Source organism: Poeciliopsis prolifica, unplaced genomic scaffold, assembly GCF_027474105.1.
Source record: "Poeciliopsis prolifica strain line A6 unplaced genomic scaffold, Auburn_PproV2 SCAFFOLD004, whole genome shotgun sequence".
In the NCBI taxonomy this organism is placed as follows: Eukaryota; Metazoa; Chordata; class Actinopteri; order Cyprinodontiformes; family Poeciliidae; genus Poeciliopsis; species Poeciliopsis prolifica.
The window spans coordinates 2351807-2373245 of NW_026562379.1; the positions used below are offsets into that span (position 1 = coordinate 2351807).

Below are 21439 nucleotides of genomic sequence, written 5' to 3' on the forward strand. Positions count from 1 at the left end.
TACATTACTAGTGTAAAATACATCCAATTTGGCATGAAAGGCTCACCTACTACTTTCATATTCGAGTTTAATGTTTTGTGTTTTACCATTTCCTACTTGTTTTCTTAAGTGATTAATTCCAACACTATATTTTCAATTTTCAATGTGGAATACATTTTTAGTCTTGTATCGTAGAGCTGGTTCACGTTTCCTTAACTTTTAACAAGATTCCTAAAATAATTACTTGTTTTCTATTTCTTTAACAAGAGTTGGTCTCCTTGCATATTACAGAAGTACTTACAAAAACGGATAAATATATGTCAACTAACAAATAAAACCTGCCCCAGTGTTACAATTGAAAAGTTTTGTTACGAATTAAATACTCTTAAACTGAACAGTGAAAAAGAAAAACAAATGTAATTATTAAAATAAAGAGAAACTGCCAAAGCACTTCATTTTTACAAGTTTAGATCTCAGCAAAACAATTTGTTCAGCTGCTACAGGTAAAATACATGTTTGCTGATATGAGACGGGTGCAAGAAACTCCAAGCAAATTTTTAACTAAATTATTTTATTTATTATAAAAGAAGTCAGACCAAAAAAAACAAAAAAAATTATTAGGTTAGTATGTAAAGAGCATCACACAAATACCAGACACACAGCCAGAGAGCATGGATTCAGCCACTACACATTCAGAAAAGCTTTCATTGACAGAGAAAAACTATTCAGAAAAGGTCTTTTTTTTTCCCCCCCCCTTTTCTTTTCTATGCCGAATATGGCAAAACAGGTTGGACGTAGTAGTCAGACAAGTTATCCACACATGCTTTCCAATTCAGGCCAAATGATGACATATATGGTATTTTTTTAAAGTGTCAGATTACAGGTCATTCCCATTTGGTGTTTTCTGTTTGCATTTGTAGTGCAACGGTGATTGAATCAATTTATCCTCAAACTCATCCATCATGTTCTGTAAAAAAAGAAACAATGCGTTTATGCACCTGCAGCACATTTTCAGTTTTTAATTCCCTCAAAACAACAAAAGGATGTTTGGCGCCCCCTTGTGGACTATGTTGGTGTCACTGTTGACAAAGTACACAAAGTCAAATTCAAGTTGAAACCAATTCAAAACAGCCAGAAAACCAAGAGGGAAATATTAGCTTTATAATCTACTTAAGTTCACCCGCTATGACCCAAGTTAAATTCAAGAACATAAACAAGAGGCACGTACAGGCTCTGCGACAGCTGTGACAAGTTTTAGGATTCATTGTGAAGAGCTTGACGTTTACTTCTGAACAAGCTTTCTCTAGGGGAGTCCATTTTGCATGTTTTGTGCAAGAAACATTCTCTACAAACAATCAAAACTCCAGAATCCCCTCTCTATTTCTTTAATCACACATCTACACACTGCAACAATGTAAGGAAATCACAATAGATGGGAAACATTGCATTTACACAAACAGATTTTTATCAGTCTTCCCCCCCCCCACTATGCCTGCTCTTTGCCCACTTTTGGTCATGCAGTTGCACAAGAGAAGGGCCGCTCAACCTTGGCTAGTTTTTAAATCTCCGAAAGCCCAAACAAAATAAAAACAAAAATCAGTCCAAAAGTTAGAGCTTGTGCGGTGATGAGTAGAGCAACCAACTTCATACGTAAGCAGATTTACAACGACATCGGTGGCCATGAATGTTTTAAGAAAATGTGCATCAGCGTTTGAACAGCTTTCACGTGTGCGGAGGTATAAAACATTTGGAAAGCAAAAACAGTCCTGCTCGGCAGATTTTCCCGTCAGACTACACAGACGCACACCCGTCAAACACACATGCATGTATATTCTGTTTTGTTTGAATGTAAAAATAAAAGATTGAACACAGCTAGTATATATTTATATATATATATATATATGTATATATCTGGATACATCTACGACTTAAAGTGGACGTATTTGAGATCTGTGATTTCCCTTAACACCAAGTACCTGCTTAGATCCAATCAAGATTTATACATCTCTTCCCCCCTCCCCCATTTCTATACATTTTCCATAAAACAAACATGGCTTAAATTTGCTGATGATCAACACACTAAAAACATAAAACCAAAACAAATAAACCCCACCAAATTAACACAAATGAATTGATCGGTTCAAAGCGCCCGTCCTGGGACGTAGCCCGTACAAACGACAGAACAAATTAAACCCATGGCTGATCGGGGAGGTTTACGGATGAACTCTGATTGCTACAAAGTGACTTAAAAGATGGGAGTTTACATTCTGCGGCCCCCGTTGGAAACAAATCTCTGGTTTACTGCCTTTTTTCCGGGTCTGTTCGTGCACAGTGGTAACACGCCCCGAGTTCTGGGGCAGGCTCGGTGCCGGTTCATTCGGAGCACCTCTGAGGCGTCTTAAAAGAAGCATCGTTTCGGGGTGATGATATGGCAGATAAGGCTCTGGTACGTAATGTCATGGTCATTCTTGGTCTCTCTCCTCCGGCTGCAGCCATTCTTTTCAAACGTAATTTGTCTAAGCAGCCGGCACTTTTCAGGGACGTCTTTCGTGAGCCCAGTTTTATTCTGATTGCACCTTTACACTGAATCTATGTCATTTGTAATTTCTGCTCCCTTCCTCTCCTACTTTGTAGGAAGCCCCTGCTCTGCATTCGTTTGTCCTACAGTCCATACGGTTTTTCTTCCCAGGACTTCTCTGACCCCCCCCTCACCCTGTTTATTTCAAAGCTGATTTACTTAGTTTTCAGGTCCACAGGCTCCATCGCTTGGCTGTTGCGTCACAGCCTCTCTCCTCTCTTATTTTCTTTAAGCAGAAAGCAGCTGTGCCTGGAGCTACTGGAAGTTAATCGACTGGTATTTTGTCTTCTAGTTCGAGTGGGCTGCCCTCTGCGGGCTCCTCGCTCTTTCCCAGCTCCTGCAGCTGCTGCCGCCTCTGCACCTCTGCCTTCAGGTTCTCCAGATCCTTTTGACTACAAAGGAATAAGATACAAGTAGATTTAGTTTATATTCATCCTGCTTTAAGATTTCTTTACATGTTATTTATTCAAATTATCCTTAATAAGAGGCGTTCAACTTGACGCTAGTCCTGAGGTGCACCAACATGGCATCATGTCTTATTTCTCCATGTGTTGTTCACTCAATTGGGTTTGATAAAGCTAATCAAATACAGAGATTGCTAAATAAGCGGCATAAGTAAGGCCGATGCATATGCGTCTGAGAATTTAATATGAAATATTTGCCTTCAATTTGAAAATTCAGGCATCTCAAACACTCCTGTTTCTGTTCTACGTCTCAAAACCATTAAAAGTTTGCAGCAAACGTCTGTTAAGACTATAAATTCAAATGCCTAAGTTACTAAATATATCTATTCCACAACAATATTCTGCACATTTCCACTCTTTGCAACTCAAACGATTTATAATGTATTTTCACTTTGGATTCAAATGACATGAAAGAAAGCAGTCAAGCTTTAAGTGAAGGCTGGGAATGGGAACAAAAAGTCTTCACTGGGGCATGATAACTTTGTAGGTTAAGATTGATTAACTTTATAACAACAATGTGACACATTAAGATGTTTTGCCTCAACAGTCACAATTTTCATTAAATGCTTTATTTCTCCTTCATCCCTGCCCAAGACACAGACTTCCTCATAGTCTCGGCTCGTCTTCTCTGACTTTACCTGAGTGGAATAAAGATGATGCCGTTGATGATGTTGAGCTGTTCCAGGATGCTGGCCATGCTGGGAGCGGTGAACTGGAAAAACAGGGCGACACGGGGGCTTCAGTAACGCAGATCTTCTCCGCCCATGGAGAGAACGCGTCACAGGCGTAGCACTCACCTTCAGCGGCATGATGCTGGCGTTGGAGCCGTTCTTGTAGATCTCGTTCATGGTTCTCTGCAGAGCCACAGCCTGCTGGGTCAGATACTTCAGATACTCTGAGCTCTCCTTGGTCTTCTCGTGAGCCTCGCCCATCTGGGAGGAGGGAAATATTCTCAGAGTCAAAGACGCTCGCTTTGACAGGAGGCGTGAAGGCCAGCGTGTGAACCTCTGCAGGACCCACCTGGTTCTTGTAAATGGTGTACCCCTCTTTCTCATGCTGCAAAGCAGAGCGAAACTCTGCCTTACTCTCATACACCCTGGCAACCAGATGATAACTGAAATAAAAAATCACACAAGAAACTTAATAATCCATTTTCTCTGCATGCACTGCTGCAATAAGTCTTTGCTCACCTGAGAGCCACTTTGAGGGAACGAGCTCCGTGATACTTTGTGTTGACGGTCAGAGCGTTCTCCAGGAATCTCAGGGATAAATCATACTCCATCACTCCATGAAGCACAAGCCCAATATTACTCTGCAAACACAGAACCAGAAGAGAGAGATTTGGATTTAAATGCCTCCAAAAAATTTAACTATGTGATTTAGTCACATTACAAACACAAACTTCAATGTGTTTTATTGAGATTTTGTGTAATAGGCCGACACAAACTGGTGAGCAAAGTGCTTCAATCTGTCTCTATTGAACTTGCTTTTAAAGATGTTTTCCACAAATTAAGAGTCTGAAAAGTGTGACGTGAATTCAAAACTGTAGAAAAACTTTCTGGTTAAATTACAGTTTCAAATATTTTGGGGGTAAATCTCTACCAACTTTCACATCTCATCTTTTTCTCCCTTCTTTTTGTCAAAATAATTCAAGTTCACACCGAATGCCAGGTTCTAGATATGTAGCAACAAATGCTCTTACGTCTATTAGCGCCATCTCCGGGTGGTCCTCCCCGCACACCAACAACATGAGGTACCGAGCCCGATAGAGCAGCTTCAGGGAGGTTGAAAGCTGACCGTTGGCGAAGCAGTAAAGAGCCAAATGCATCTGACAGAGGAGGCAAGAAACACCCAACTCACAATCTCAACTTTTTGGTGAAACGTTTAGAAAGAGGACGACTTTCTGATAACTCACGTATTCTTGGATTGTGTTGGGATGCTCGATGCCGAGGACTCTTTCACTCATCAGAACTGCCTTTTGCTGGTTGCTGAGAGCCTGCAGATGAGTTAAAACACACACACACACAAAAAGAGAGTGTAAACTACAGCTTAAATGAAAAAACAAAGTGTGAACATGGATTTTATTTATTTGCCGACCTCAGGGTGGTCTCCCATGATGTAGTTAAGGCGGGCCAGCAGGCGTAGACAGGCGCAGATTTCAACGTGCATGGCTCCATAAACGTTGTTGAAGAGGTTCAAAGCCTCATTGATCAGTTCGCAACCTTCTTTCAGAAAACCTGAAAAAATTATGTTAAATACAAGTTTTACTTACAAGGTAGCTGCCTTCATCTTCTCTGTTTCAGAAAATGTTGTATTAGATTCTGTTTGAGGGGGAGGCAGGAGAGCGCCACCTTGCTGAACTTTAGCCTGGCCGCTCTGGAAGAAGTGGAAGGCGTCTGAGGCTTTGGGGTTTACGTGTTTAACGACGGGGAAAATATTCAGGATGTCCTCCTCCGTGAAGGCCGGCTTGTGACGGCTGTCAAAGTTATACTCCTTCAACAGGATCTGGAAATCAAGCAAAACAAAACCAATGCAACAGAACATTTTACAAGTCAAACTTTTCCAAGCGTCCATTTCTCAGCTCTAAACGTTTATTTTAAGATACAAGACATTCGAGTTTACTGTGAATTTATGACATTTATATGTCATAAAAGGAAGGATGCTGCATTCAGACAATATAACGCAGAGGTGATCAAAGTCAGTCCTCGAGGAACTAAAACATGCATGTTTTAGTTCTCTCCCTGGATCAAATGATGGCTAAAGCCTAAGAAGAACACCGACATGCTGAAAAGGTTGTTACTACCACCAGGGAGAGAACTAAAACACGGAGGATGCCGTGTCCTCGGTCCTCCAGGACCGACTTTGGACACCCCTGTTATAAAGGGAGAAAAGTCAGGAAATTCAAGTACTTTTCCCAAATTCATCCTGACTTGAGAAAACCCTGAAATCCAACGTGAAACTTCCCCAACTTGCAGGAACCGTGACCGTTACCTGGATCCCTGTTTTGACTGAGATTTCTCTGAGCAGGGTGGTTTTCTGCAGGCCGTATTTCTCCACGACCTGGTCGACGCTCTCGCTAGAGGGAAAAGCATCAATAAGTCAGCTTGCACACAGCAGGCCTCCGAAGGAGCTGATGGCTGAAGCAGGAGACCCACCACAGCATTTTGAAGTGATAATAGCTCTGAGCCTCGGTGGCGATGTTCTTCCACAGCTCGCTGGGCGTCAGGCTGGCCCATGCTGTGTTGTCACCGCCGCCGGGGACCCTGTTGCGACGCTTGCGGCTTTTGCGACGCGACACGAGCTCGTCGGGAGGCAGGTGAGCAACGGCGTCGGTGAAGGAGCTCAGGAAGCAGTTGAGGAAGTGGCTCACTGCAGCAGAGAGAGCTGATAGCTCCACACCCTGCAGGGGAGAAAACATTCAATCCTTTCAAAATAACTCCATGAACGTTTGCCACTATCACATCTGAATTTTACCCTCAGTTTTCTATTCATCTTTCCAAATCAGTTACTAGTCGTATTGGTTTGCTTTCTCTGCCGTGATATGTGAGCAAATCTATCTGATTATTTGGGGCTTTTATTGCAGAGTAGCCTAAATATTGCATGAACTCTCTAGGATCTGCTTTTCTTGCATAAAAAGTCTAATCGCTTGTAGAAGAAGGCAGTGACATGATGTTGAATCTATCAGCTCAGAAACTATTCTGAACAGTCAGTTTCTCCCTGATAAAACCTCCCATCATAACTCTGGTGAAGCAAGCACAGCAATCTATTTAATTGAAATTAGTGATTAGGAATTTTGGTGTGGATCACCCTTGACTATTATTACCAGTTACTGTTTTTCTTATAATTCTTAAAATCATTGTAAAAGATTAAATTCTTCTAATATGTCTTTGCTTCTTTAAATGTCTACAGAAATCATTCACGTTTACTGATTTTTGATAGACTGACATAAATGAATGCATTTTCATTGATGCATTTTATCAACTCTATAAGCAGACAGAAAATGTGTGAAAAGTTACAAACCTGCAGGTATGTCCTGAAGATATGTTTTGCACACCTTGTGATCAGCTCAACGATTCCTATTCTCTGAAACAAAATAGGAAAAAGTGCAACATTTTAACACGATAATTCTCTGTAACTGAGGTGAAAATGTTTATGCTTGTGGGATCGGACTCACGTAGAAATGCTCCAGCTGGGCTTTGGCCGGGGTCTTATCCACAAACTCCAAAACTGTCCCCAAGTAGCGGACGTTGATGCCTCTCTGGTGCAAGGCCTCCGTTAGCGTGGCTCCATCCATGGGCAGAGTGCTGTGGTCCAAGCAGTCTTTAACCTGGGCGATGAAACACAGACACGTCAAATTTAGACCAAAGTCAGTTCAAATAAGGACTCAAATGTTTCCAGACCCAAATTTCCAGATTTGTCTGAAAGTTGAATAACATTCTAGTTCATCAAGTTGAGTTTTATTATCTGGACGGTCACAAAGCAACACGAAGATTAAGTTATATTTCTATTCTGCAGTGAAATACAGGATTATTTCACTACTTTGTCGGCATCTGGACCAACTTTGATGCACAATAAATGTGAAAGACTTGCAAATCCCAGACTAGTTTATACTAAATACAGTATAAAACACATTTTATAACGGATTTCTTAAGCCTGTCATTAAAACTTAACAAAACTAAACCAAAGTGACAAGAAACCAGTGACCCTCACTGACCAGAGACGGGATCTGACAGGTGACCAGGAAGGCGGCGGCGTCTTTGAGCAGTTGCTTCTGCTTCTGGACGTCTTCTAACGTGTCCTCTGGAAAACGCACACCTGATTCAACAGCAGACGCACACACAACCACGTTAGTTGAGATATTAAATGAAAGAGGTGTGAAGGTTAGTGAAACATGAAGAGGTCGGGGAGGATTCAAAAAACATGTCTGAGATTCACACAAATGGTCATTCTCCTCTAATTCTGGCTGATAAACCATTTATATGCATATTTAAAACCCACATCTACAAGAAGAAGAGAATGTAACAAAACCAACTGACCTGTAACTACTATTTTATATGTCCAACTGTGGTCAGAAAGCTTAATGAAATACTGATTAAAACCATGTAATAGACTACAAGTGGAAATCAATTCATATCCATATTTAGTTTGAATACAGGACTGGAAGTCTAAGGTTCTATAAATCAATTTTGTTTCTCTACAGATAAATAAATTAAGCAGGTTATATTCCTAGTTCAACTCCCCTTCTAACCAGTTCAGTCTCGTTTTCATGCTTACCTGGGGAGAAGATGTCAGGGTTGAAGCGAATATCAAACGAAGTGTTGCTGATGGAGCCCACGGCTTTGCAGGCGTTGAGGACCACCTCGCGGCTTTTGGGATCTGCTGGTCATCAGATTTACATAACAAAAATGAAAAGAAGAAATTGTCTGAACCGTTCAGTTTCTTACACCAAGTTTAAAATAAACACTTTAATCTGACCTTTTCCTTTTTTGTCTGAAAGACATGTCTTTTTGCTACAGTTTCATTTAACAAACAACAATGCAGATTGAAACGTCAACCAAATCCATTTACTGCAGCTTACTATAGACATGGCTACGTCACGGCTGGTGTCCTGCATGTTTTCTTTCTTTCCCTGGTTCAACACTTCTGAATCAAATGTTTGATTCATTAGCAGGTATCTGCAGAGGTTTGATACGCTGAGGGAGATGGATGGACCGCCTGAATCAGCTGTGTTGGAGCAGAGACTCATCTAAAACCTGCAGGACACCAGTGTGGAGGGCTGGAGCTGGACACCCCTAGTTTATCTACTGGACCACCACCAGATGAGCTACACTACAGACACCTCTGATTAGGTCAGGCTGTTTTAATAAACACCACCACAAAATCACTTTGGGTTAAGCACCACAACCACTGATTAGGTCATTAGGGTCAGATCCTGCTGCACAGGGTTCACATGCTGGAGATGACAGCAGCAAATTGTGCCCAACAGTAGGCAGACAATTAGCAGGAGCAGCTAATCAGGCGGACAGCAGCATTATGTTTACATTTATAGTTTTTAAAATACTCTGCTGCTATAGTCAGAAATAAATCCAGTTACTGTCTGGTTCTCCTTGCTTTTAACCAATGAAACCATCCACCAGAGTAGCTTTTGCTGCTTTGTCCTGGCCCCAGTTTGTTCTGGATGATTCTAGACGTACCCATACCAGGTCCATCTTCGGACACTAAGGTCTCCGCCAGCTCTTTGGCCTGCGCTAATCCTGGAATACTTTCCTCAAGCTCCTTACCCTCCAGCGGGCTTTTGCATTCCCCGTTCTGGGAGCCTGTGGGATCCACAGGCCCGTTTGTTGTGGGCTTTGAAGAGCTTTCTTCACTTTCAGGTGCCATTTGTGGGGCAACAGAGGTGCTGTTGTTATCTGTCGGGTCTGTGCTATCTGTCAACGCTTGTGCAGGAGTAGTCTGTGTGGAGTCAACGTTGCTATCTGTCGCTGAGGTCTCGGTAATGGCGGGCACGTCTGTTTTGCTAGAGTCCTTGTTTGCCTTCTGCTGCATCAGTTGTAATGCTGCCATCTTCATAAAAAGAAGATATCTAAAGAGGAACAAAAGAAATAGTCTGATTCAAATCTTAGTGGCAGGAACATAAAGTCTCCAGAAAAGCAGAGCAACGCCCACCTGTGCTCGACAAAGGCCTCGATGAGCTCTTGGCGAAGACAAGCCAAGCGATGACGATGTTGTCGGGGGAAACCTTGGCGCTGGCTTTCTGCAGACAGCTCCTCTCCATCCACAGGCAGGAAGTTCAAGTCAGGAGGGAAGGTTCGAAGAAGATCCAGGATGTAGTGCCTGCCATCATTACCAATGATGCCTTTGCATTCAACGGAGGAGCACAACTCCACTGATTCTTCCTTCTCATTCAGCACTTTGTGCTGCTGGACCTGGAATTTACAAGAGAGAAAAAAATATATATATATAGGTTAAAACATAGGTCAGGAATGACAGAAAACAGACTTTTAGTTAGATATTTATTTCCTTTTCTTAAATAAATAAAAAGGCAGGAAAATGTACGGATACAGTTTACCACTTCCTTTCAGACTCTAAAGGAAGTTGAACAAAGGACTAACAACATATCTATGAGGTAAAAAGAGGTAATGGTGGGAGTGGTGGATAGCTAGTGAGTGCTACCAACTGGAGTTAACGAGTTTTTGTTAGCAAAGAGATAGCCAAAACAAAACGAGAGATGACTAACTAGCTGAAAAAGGAAGACCAAAATGGCTAGCGAGAAAAAAAAAAAAATCTCGCTAGCTGGCAAAAAAAAGAAAACAAGAGATAAATAGTTAGCCAAATAATAACTAAATAGGTAGAAAGCAGAATACAAAAAGTTAGCCAAAAACACAAGTACCACCGAACCAGGCAGAAAAACAACAGGCAACTGAAAAAGGCAGGCAGTAGGCGACTAGCCAAAGAGCAACAAGCAGGCAGATAGCATGACTCTTCTTCCAAGAGAAATACTGAACAAGAACAGATAAGTTTGTTCTCTCAAAGGGGAGCAACAACAAAATATAGAATAGAGCAAATATGACAGTTTCTGACCTTTAGTGGCCTGCTGGTTTTGTCAAGTAGCTCCAGATATTTGCCATGAGACACTACAGTCTTTCCAAAATCAATGGAGCCGTAGATGACGCTCTGCTCCTGCTCTCGCTCCAGGATCCCTGGGATGATGGACTGTGCAGTTACTCTGTAGCCTCTGTAGTCCACTACTACTGTCCCCAGGGTGTAGAGACCCTCCACATCCACCGCCCCGTAAGCACGTACTCCGTTCAAGTCATTAGTCGGCGCAGCATGGGCGGCGGCATCGCCACCGAGCTCACGATAGTGGTCCCGCACGTCGAAGCCCAGACTGAAGAAGATGTTGTTCCAGATGAACATCTGCATGCGAGTTTCCTCGCCGGGGTTGATCGCCATAACATTGCCGTCAATGACTGCCATGGCCCCGCGGGTGGCAGCAGCTGCAAAGTCACTGTGGACCTATATGGTGAAAAAAACACTTTCAGAAAAAACTCTGCTCCTGCATCTAGCATCTAAGATGTCTCAGCAGTACCTTAAAAATGGCTCTTTCCCGCAGTAGCCGCTCAGGTAAGTTCTTCCGCGGCAGCTCCCTGGTGGTCTGCAACTCCTCGTTCCAGTCTCTGGTCTGAAGGCAAACCAGCACACGTTTACGCCATGGAAGCTGCTGACATCATCCACAGCTGGATTTCGCCGCACCCACCTGTCCCGGTATGTGCTCCTCATAGCCAAGGCGGGAGGTGTAGGCGTCCTCAGCTCTGACGCAGTCCATCGCATGATCCACCTGCGGCGCCGTCCAGCTGTACACCTGGAAAGGCGTGGCTATTCTCTCAAACGGATGTCTCTGCACTCTGCAGGGAAAACATGATTTTATTTTTCAGCTGTTTGGCACCTTTTAACACATTTAGGCCTCTCATACATGTTCATGCTAATCTGAATTAGTAGTCGTCATTAGTTCTATGTATTGTTTCCTACTCATTGTGGAGATTGAGAAAAATATTTTGTCTAATAACTTCTCGCCATTTTCTAGCTCTAAGAAGTATTCCCTTAGCCCACATGCATCAAACTTGAGGCCCGGGGGCCAAATCAGGCCCGCTGCAGCTTTTTTATGTGCTCCTCTAAGTCTCCAAATAAGACTGTCAGGTTTTTCACAAATCCACAAAATTAACAGATCTCCACATTTGTTTCTTTTTTTCTCAAAATAGATTAAAATAAAAATAATAAAAAAAAGGGTTTAAGAAAGAGCTGCCTCAGTCTTACGCAATGTCAAATTGTAGTTTGTGATTGATACAACAATTTTTAAAAAAGTCACATTTTGCATGATATATCAGTGCGACTATCGTAAAAATCTCTTGTAAATATTATAAACTAGCACCACAAAATCTGTAATTATGGTTGCAAAAAAACCCCAAAAACAATCACAAAATTCTGGATGGACTTATTGTTAAAAATTGTTTAATATTATTTAATTTTCATAAACTCTGAACAAACAGCTATTTATTGATACTTTAACAGTTCAATGGGTTTTATCAATACATTCTGCGGCCCTTTAAGAACATTCATGTATTTTTTTTTTACGGCCCACAATGAAAATGAGTTTGACGCCCTTGCCTTAGTTAGACAGAGCAATTGCTTCAAATTACTTCAAAGAATGAAAGGACGAAAGATTTTAACTTGTTTTACTAGTAATACGGACAGCAAAACACACAAGAACGATTACTATTAGAGCTTGAAACAAATGTGGGAGCCTCATAGTAAATTAAAACTAGGTTATCACCTTTTCTTTTGCAGCGAGGTGAAGTTCTTCTTGAAGGCAGGGCTGATCTGGCTCAGCAGCTCCACCAGAGAGTGGCTCAGGAAGCTGGGGTTAGCTGGTTTTGGGTTGAAGGTATAGGTTGTTGATCTGAAAGTCATTAACAGAGGCAGAAACTTGAGCTGGTTCTGAATCCTGTGGAGCAAATTGATTTGAAACACTGTACAACCAATGTTTTACAGAAAATGGCTTGACAAAGCAGTGATGCGGTCTTTATAATCCAGTCTACAATTCTTACCCGCAAACAAAGCAATAAAGACTATTTATCAATAGACTTGGCAGCATTCAGTCAGAGGAGCTTGAAGGAAAAGCAGACTCACTGATTGAGGTAGAAGCCTCGCGTTGAGGCCGTGACGCTGACGTGGCGCTCCTCCACAGTCACAATGTACAGGTACATGAGGTCGCCGTGCATCTTCCTGTTTCCAGGCGGAGGGTTCCAGCCGCTCATGGTCAGGACCTTCAGGCACTGCATGGGCTGTCGATGGAGTCACAGAAACGCATGTTTGGTTTCTAACTAATGAGACAAACTAGGGCTATATCGTCACAAGAGATGGAGTGGAGCACAGGCAGATTGAAACCTTCCAGTCTTTGTTCTGTGGCTGGAGGGGCACCAGGGGGCGCTCTTTGCTGCCAGGCAGGATGTGTTCTGGAGGGGTGCAGTCGATCTGCTCCAGCTCGGTGCCCTTCTTCTTTCGCTTTCCGCTGTCTTAAGAGACAGGGGGAGACCTCCAGATGTTAGCATGAATAAAGGTGTTAATTTATCAATATGTTAATCGTCCGATTACATAAACCATGTAATCTGAGCTGACTGGAATGAGTGCAGACTCTCTTATATCCTAAACAAGCATATTGCAACAATCCCTTCCTTTACTAAAACTGGAAAGAAAGTTTCATCCAACTTCCAAACAAGTCATACCTCCAAGGTCTCCGTCAGTGAAGATGCTGAGGAAGGACAGCGAGTTGCAGTCCACGCCGTTGTAGGCGTCTGATGGGTCCAGGCTTTTCAGCAGGTCTCTGATGTGCCGCACATGAATGCGGGCTTCACGGACGGTGTACGGTTCTGCAGAACAAGGGATGAAATGCAGCAGAGGTGAGAGGGAAAACGCCACTCTTTTGATTCACACTTCATAATGCTTTTTAATGATTTCCAATTCTTTTAAGTCCATATGTTGCATCTCACATGCAAAAGTTCCTCAGAATCCCCAATGTGTAGATTTCTTTTATTCCAACCTGTTTTACTGCATAATTATGAATATTTGAGTTATTTAATCTCATAATACTGGATAAAAATACTGAAAATATCATCAGAATAAAATTGCTTACTGTCTTTGTTATGATACCAAGTCGACACATTGAGTAAATTAGAGTATGTGTGCCAATGAGTCAGATTAAAAGTACTTTCTGAGAAAAACAACCTTTACCTGGAGTCAAGCACATATTTCATTAAGCCTTTATTTCTACTTTTGAAGGTTTTTTTATTGGTCTTACATAATAATCAAATTTTAAATGTTTAAATGTTTTCATTAACTGCAAGCAGAAAATCTTCATAATTAACAGAAACAAAGACTTTTACAAATTCACACAAATCAATATAATGCGTCTCACAAAGTGAAAAAATTTGTGAAATTAATTGATAATATTCCAACGTATTAAATGTGTCTGTCTATTTGAGTTTATTAAGAATTAAGAAGAAGGTGAGGATCTAGTTAAAGTTCCTGATGGATTTTTACAGGTTCACCTTCAACCACTTTGAGCAGCGATCCTTCCTGCAGACCCTCGATGGACTTGAGCTCGGCAAAGTTGTCCAGCACGTTCCCGTCCAGCTGCAGGGAGAAGCAGGTGCGGTGGCAGGTGTCCTCCCGGTCCATCAACACCTGGTGGATTTCCTGCACCATTTCCTGGGGGGACACCTGGCGAACAACAGAGATTAGGAAGTGTAAGTAGGCTTAATCACTTCGTCTGTTGTTTGTGAAAAGGTATTTTACTTAGAACCCGCTCAGACTCCCTTAATAAGCCGCCGCCCTTGTCCAACTCACGGCTGCTGGTTTTATCTATTCGAGGAGCTAATCTGTACCTGCAGGTCGAACGGCTCTGTTCCAGGCGCCTGGATCTTGACTGTGAAGCCCGTGTCCTGGATCACTATCACTTCCTGTTCGTTGGCGTCGTCGCCGCCGTCCGCTTCGCTGTTCCCGTCCTGCTTCGACTCTCCCTCCTCTGTGTGGGCGCCGTCTCCGTTCACCATGGCTGTCTCTGCGCTGTGACCTGCTGTTAAAGAAACAGGAGAGAAACGTTTGGGGGTTTTTTACACCAAGATGAAAGCTATTCTTCTAATGGACGTGCAACTTTCTACCTCCTCCACAATTCCTATAATCTTTTAGGAACCATTTTGTGCTTTCCTAGACTTCCCAATATCTTGTGTTCATCTTAAAATATAAATAATAACAGTTAATCTACAAAAGGCAAGACACTAGAAGGAAGACCCAAGGAGAGAGAGTAAGAAGGGACACAAGAAAGGAAGATGTAAAAGGAAAGGATACAAAGAAAGGAGGAATTGCAGACAAGTATGAAGCATCCTCTCATTCACCTTGGAAAACTGTCAAAACTTTCTGTGACTGTTTTTCGCACAAAACATTAAACCTGCTCCCATGTGGGGAAGTCTTTAAGCTATTTTTTTTTCTTGTACTCGCTGGATATTTCTTATCCTCGTTTCTTTTCTTCTCCACATTGTTGCCATTATGCTGACCAGACGACCAGGAAACCATCTCAGCTCACAAGCTGCCTGGTTCTGGACAATCTCACTGTTCACCTTATTAAAAAAAAACAGTGAAAGCACCAGCAAACAAACTGGGCTTCTGAAGTAAAACTAAATAAATATTAGTCATTTCACTTTTAATCATCGACTAACAATTTGACAAAAAAAAAAAAAAAGAGGCAGAATCTACAACTGATTATGTCAAAAATGCAATAATAGGTCGCCAGCTCATCTAGAAACAGCACTTCCAGCTGCAGCCTGTACAGACAAACACTGTTGCAACACTGCTAGCAGTTCAGCCAGGAGGCCTTGGGGAAAAAAGAAAGAGGTGTCAGTATTTAAATCAGCTGCTGACTTAGCATTTCGCTAACCATCTAAATTTAAAGGCATCGTCTCTTGTAAATACACAAACTGCACCTTTCTTTCCCGAAAAACTCCCCCCCCCCAAAAAAAAAAAAATTACACCAACTATGTGTATGTCAGACAACTGTTTTCCCTCACAGGGACACAACTGCTGCCAGCAAATCGTGTCCTTGCCCGTTGCCGAGTTTGTCAGGGTTACTGAAGACAGAGAGGAGGGGGCGTCATAGCTGGACGGTGACCCCGGTTGGCTATGAATGCGCTGAAAAGGTGGAGGAAGGCACGCTCTGAATAACAAGCACAACAGCTTGAGAGAGGTCACACCGGCTAATACGTTAGAGGCAGCTGAGGGCTCGGTGTCGAGTGTTACAGTGTAGCTTGATCCGTGTTCATGCGGTACCAGAGAGGAGCATCGTCTCAACTGGAGTCTGATAACATGCTTCAGAATTATATATATATATATATATATATATATATATATATATATATATATATATATATATATATATATATATATATATATATATATATATATATATATCAAGGATTTGGTTTGGGATTAATTTACGTAATAATCTGAATTGTGTCACTTCCGTGTGTGATAGGGATCAGTACTAAAATTGCTGTTGGCCGATATTTTGGGGGTAGAAAGTGTAGAGATACATATGTTTGTAAAGATTGTATAATTCTTTAGTAACTCACATTTTATTTAAATAATCTGATTTTTTTTTTGCCACTCACTGCCCAATAATTTGTTCATTACAAATTCATTAAAAAATTCATCTACCTGCAAAAACATGCTGGTACCTCATAGAAAATGTAACATCAGGAGCTTTTATTTTGTTAGAAGTAGCAGCATTTGTCAAAGCCAACAAGGTCAACAAATCGGGGCAAATTCCCAAAGACTAATCCTTTAAATCTGAGTCTATTAAGCTCCAAACTGGAGGAATAAAGTTGTTTAATGAATTAAGGGAAACAAAAGCAAATAAGTGCCAACAGAGTTAAAGTGTTTTCATTTAAATCAAGGGACAGGATTTAATGTTGTTTGTAAAGAGATATCTGTGCAGCTCTTTGTCACGCAGATATGCAGAACACCGTAATTACACCGATTCAAAACCAAAACCCAGAATAGCGCGTCTCATTTTAGAGGCTCTGTGGACCAGAGCAACGAGCCATCAGGCGACCAGATCCCACACAATTTAACAGTTTGAGACTGAGGAGGGCTTCTGTGAGGTCAAGGACCGAAATCCATGAAACACGGATTTAACTCAAGACACAATGTGATGACGAAAGCAGCCTCATGTTTCCACTAACAAGTGAAGGCTCACAGCAAACTCACTCATTCACAGCAGCGGTTCCCTTGACTTTGGGACCATGGCTGCTGCCAGAGCTAAATTAACCCACCTGACAACCCTGAAAACAAAAACTGCCCACAAGGCCTCTCTGTAATTCTGTTTACAGAAACGTATTTGCAAGGCTCCTACAACAATATGCACTGTTCCAGAACCAGCCTTCAACTTCAGAACCCCAACATTTGAGTACAAAGTGTTTAACCTGTAAATTAAACAACTGTTTGATTGTTTAGTTAAACAATCAAACAATTGTCAACACAATTCCAGTAATGAGGACTTGTGATTTGTATGTCTGATAAATAACAAAAAGCACCCCTGAAGTTGGAGTCTGATTTGGTAACCTAACTTTGATCATTAATAACCATTAAAAAAAATATCTGACGCTTACGTTCCTCCAATCATAACATCAGTAATTCTTAACAGCTTTAGACTGCTTTAAATGTGAAAAAAAAAACCCTGATGTAAAGTGTAACGGGGTTAAAATAATAAAAAATTCAAATTGAGCTTGTATTTCCATGTGGCTTCTCAAACCCAAAGACAGACAGCCAAAATTTTTTTTTCATATAGAAATGTGCATTTCTGGAAAATGTATATATATAAAATGCCTAAAAGTTTATGACTGGTGAATGATTTCATCTTTCTCACAAAGTATTGGTATCAAAATGAAAAGCAAGTACCGATCTCCCTCTCCATTACCTGTTGATGTGCACTGTCAGCCAGCTGGCTGAAAGAAGGAGCATTCACACTTTGGATTAAGGCAACGCTATTCTAAATATACAGTCAGCAAGTTACCAGCAGTATGTCACTACCAGAGCTGATAGCCTGACTAATTAACCAACTTGTGGGTCTATAAAGAACACAAAAGGCTAATATATGCAAGATTATTCTAATTTTTGCTACAGATGTTAGTAAGTTTTAATAGTTACTTCAGCAGAAGTCGATGATTGTTGCTTTTCTGGTTATTAGATCATGTCATGTCTACAAAGTACTAAAGATGTTTTTGCACCGAAGCCAACGGTGTCAGTGACTCCTGGATTAACCAGGCCGCTCTTCCGCTCACGAGAGCTTTAAGCTCTTTAGAGCCACTGAAAGTGACCCTCGCCTTAATGTGTCTGCGGTGCCACCCGCTGAGAGCCTGCTCCTGTTACAACTCCTCTCTGACACATGATTAGGCCATGAATCTGATTAAGGTCTCATGCAAACAAACACAAACTGCAGGGCCATTTGACAGAAACAAGAAACATTTGTCCACAAATATAAATGATTGCATGATTAGAACGATGAAGGGAAATCCCAATCACTTACTAAGAAGAAAAGTTCATAAATGACAGTGCTGCCTTATGCTTATTTTTTTAAATTTTAGTTTCCTTGTTGACAACTCATCATCCAGTCCTGAATCCCTTTCATGCGGCAGCAGCTGATGGGACCTTGTCATCCACTCAGTGTCTTCTCCACATGTTGAGCCACCCGCTGCAGAGTCTGCTGAAGCTCTGCAGCTTTTAAACTCCCAACCTGCGACCTGACGGAGCTCAGACCAGCGACATCCGCCCGCCGTGGAGACAGCGACTTCCAACCTCCGCCGCTGTACTCACCTCTTTACGCGACACTTGCTGTGTTTTCAGCGTAACCTTTCCTCCTCTCGCCGCGCACCATGACTTCTGCGACAGCCAGCTTCCGCTTCCAGGTGTTGTGCCGTAAAGCGCGACTGTGCCGTCGTCAGCAGCCGCTACGGCAGCGCTGAAGTCGGTGTCCGATTTGTTGTTGGGTTAAAGGGGCATTACGCTGATTTCAAAAGACTGTGGGCGACCTTCGCTTTAAAATCTAGCAGTCTGTTTGCAATTGTGAAACACAAAAGTAACGTGTTTTCCCAAACACAATCAAGAATTTAAGGATAAATTGCTTTGACTTGTGTGAAACCTGTTTACAACGAGGTTAAACTGTCCAAAATACTTATTACTTTTGGTTTCTCAAAGAGATGAAGAGTTTGGAATATAAAAAGTGGTTTATGTCAATAGTGTCCAAACTTTTTCCCCACACTGGCCAAAAACACAGGTCACAATCAGAATTAAATGCAAATATTAATAATAATACATGTAATTTATGCTTGTGGTCCTGTCTTTCAAATCAACATATGATTCAGTTAAAAGTACTACTGGGCTTTTCTAAACCAACTATTTGAGTAAATTTGGGTCAAATTAAAAAAAAATGTTTATTGCAAACTGGAGCCTCACTTAAATCCTCCAACGTCCCCAAAGCTGGACTTCAGTGATTTCTGTTCTAAACATAAAAAAGCTATTTTAAATAATTTTTAAACTGTGGAAAAAAAGAAAAAAATTGTCGCAAATCTTTCAACCAGTCTCCAGAATCCTTAAAAACAGTGTAATGGTCCTTTAGTGCAGTGCCGAATCGTATACCAACTTCAGCCTCAACTTAATACAACATTATAAAATACCTATTTATTATAGTTCTGTTACCAATTAAAGTACATAAAAACATCAGGCGTCATCAGTAATAACTACTTTTACAAGAGTGCTTTTAAATGTGCTTCTTGTGAGGAAAGTCTTTTTTACGGCAACGGCGCTGTTTGCGACACAACACCGGTCAGAGTGTTGCCGCTAGCCGCTGAGCGGCTCGCCGGCGTCACGGCAGAAAACCCGACTTTAAACCAAGTTAAAACAATGGACCACGCCCGTCCATTAAACTGGCCAGCACACGGCCCACGTGGCTCAGAAGTCGGCGTGTGTCCGAGCCCTCTCTGCGTGTCTGTGGGCAGAGAGAGGCTCCCGTGAAGGTGACCTTCAGTCGACGCGCTGTTACCGAACATGTGCGTCGGGGTGAACTGGCTTCCACGCCGTCATGCGCTGCCCTGTCGACTCGAGTCTGAACATAGATATCTGGCTCTTTTAGCGCACGCTCTTAGGTTCTCCGGTCTGAAAAGACTCGCACAGAGCAGTAGCTGAGTGCATGCTAGCCGGGGAAGCTAACCGTGTGGAGCTGCAGCTGCTGGAGTTAGCATGGTTTGATAAGAGTCAAGACGAAAGAGCATGACAGTCACTGCGATAAACTGCAGCGCAGCAGGGCCATTTTATGGACATTGATAGGTTTTGTTACAGTCAGGCAGCTGGGAGTCGAACGCCTTGTGTTTTGGACCCAGGACACCAGGAACCGGCTATTTGGGTCAGGAGGTGTCAGGAAAGTGCCCTAGCCCGAGCTAGCATAAACCTGCAAGCCATACCAGGCTACAGCTCATGCATTTAGATTAATTAAAATGAAATAATGACAGAACAACGTCTTAAAAGCCTAAATAAGCAAGTGCACGTATCAGCAAGAGGGTGGGATACTAATGGACAACATATTTACCCTTTACTCTTACACTTTACACACAAGTGAAGAAGCACAAGATCATAAATGTGACCAAACACAGTCAGGCTGCACCGGTTCGGAGGACGCACTATAGTCGCCGCATCCCTGATGACCTCAGCCGGTCTGCAGCGGGCAGGACTCACCACAGCCGCAGGACTCCTCCGGGCAGCCCTTGCTGGTCCCGGTGCCCTGCTGGGCTCCGTCCCGTTGCAGGTCCGCCGGGTTACAGTCGGGCACTGACGCCGGGATGTCATCCGTCTTGCTCACCATGGTCGGCAGTCAGCGTGTGGCTCCAGAAACTCCCCCCGCTCCGCGCAGCTCGCAGCAGTGTGCTGTGGTCGAAAAGCAGAATCAGAACCGGTCCGGAGCGGCTTACAAAAACAAGGCTACAGAGGAAGGACGGAGCTGTGCATAGTGGTGATGGTGCTCGACACACGTGGTTTCCCTCCCCTCCTCTTGACCTCTTTGCCTTTGCGTGGATGATCTCCACCTACCGAGCGTGGCGCTACGGAAAGCCACATGCGACAAAATGACCCATGCGAGCGGAGGCAAAGTGGTGCAACGAAATAAAAAAGTCCCACAGCTATTCTCGCACCAGATGAATATTAATTATTATAAAGTCACCACGAAGAGATTAAAACATTGATGTGTTGCATGGAAGCACTGACTTCCGGAGACGCTATGAAGGAAATGATGCGATTAAAAAAAAAATCGTTTTGTTTATCTGATATGCATGCTATTTATTTGTTATATAATAAATAGCATGCATATCTATATAATTAGATGTTAGCATAAGTAAATAAATATACACAACAACATGTCTATAAATGTTTCTGTCTAATCCAGATCATAACTTTTCTTTCCAAGTAATTTCTACATTTGTTTAGTTAAATATATAACAGGATTCTGCTTTCACTAAATGTATTATTTATTAGTTTAAAATTATACATCAGTATTAAAATAAATATGAAGTGAGGATTATAATCACTTAAATTTTTTCAGATGACAGTCCTGCACACAATCCTCAACATTTCTACACATTTGCCAGCTGCTCGTAAAAACATCCTTAATTGAAGAGTGAAAATTTGTCTAATAGTGTATGAATCTTTGAAGAAATAATTTGATGCAAAGCTAAAACTAAATAGTGACACACGAGAAAAGACATTGCCATTTTCTTCTCACTGCCTCTTTAGGAAATATTTTACCCAATTGAGCTAAATGGGA

At 42.0% G+C, this 21439-nt stretch overlaps 1 protein-coding gene across 7 annotated transcripts; it reads right to left on the reverse strand.

The window, feature by feature from the left end:
- Positions 1-856: 856 nt before the first annotated feature.
- cluha (clustered mitochondria (cluA/CLU1) homolog a) lies at positions 857-20918 on the reverse strand. 7 transcript variants are annotated; one of them, XM_055028611.1, is made up of 27 exons: positions 20359-20918; positions 14463-14650; positions 14127-14298; positions 13305-13448; positions 12967-13094; positions 12709-12863; positions 12353-12478; positions 11279-11426; positions 11111-11203; positions 10603-11037; positions 9688-9947; positions 9216-9604; positions 8296-8397; positions 7736-7836; positions 7196-7348; positions 7042-7104; positions 6177-6421; positions 6013-6097; positions 5373-5526; positions 5119-5258; positions 4937-5017; positions 4724-4849; positions 4212-4333; positions 4042-4135; positions 3819-3953; positions 3660-3733; positions 857-2949 (listed from the first exon to the last, which is right to left on the reverse strand). In XM_055028611.1, exons 1-27 carry the CDS (start codon positions 20483-20485, stop codon positions 2823-2825), a joined length of 4167 nt encoding a protein of 1388 aa, XP_054884586.1. In that variant the 5' UTR covers positions 20486-20918; the 3' UTR covers positions 857-2822. The 7 variants fall into 7 exon arrangements, with proteins under 7 accessions (XP_054884586.1, XP_054884585.1, XP_054884588.1 ...); XM_055028610.1 differs by having other exon boundaries at positions 8296-8400; XM_055028613.1 differs by having other exon boundaries at positions 9303-9604; positions 14463-14653.
- Positions 20919-21439: the final 521 nt, after the last annotated feature.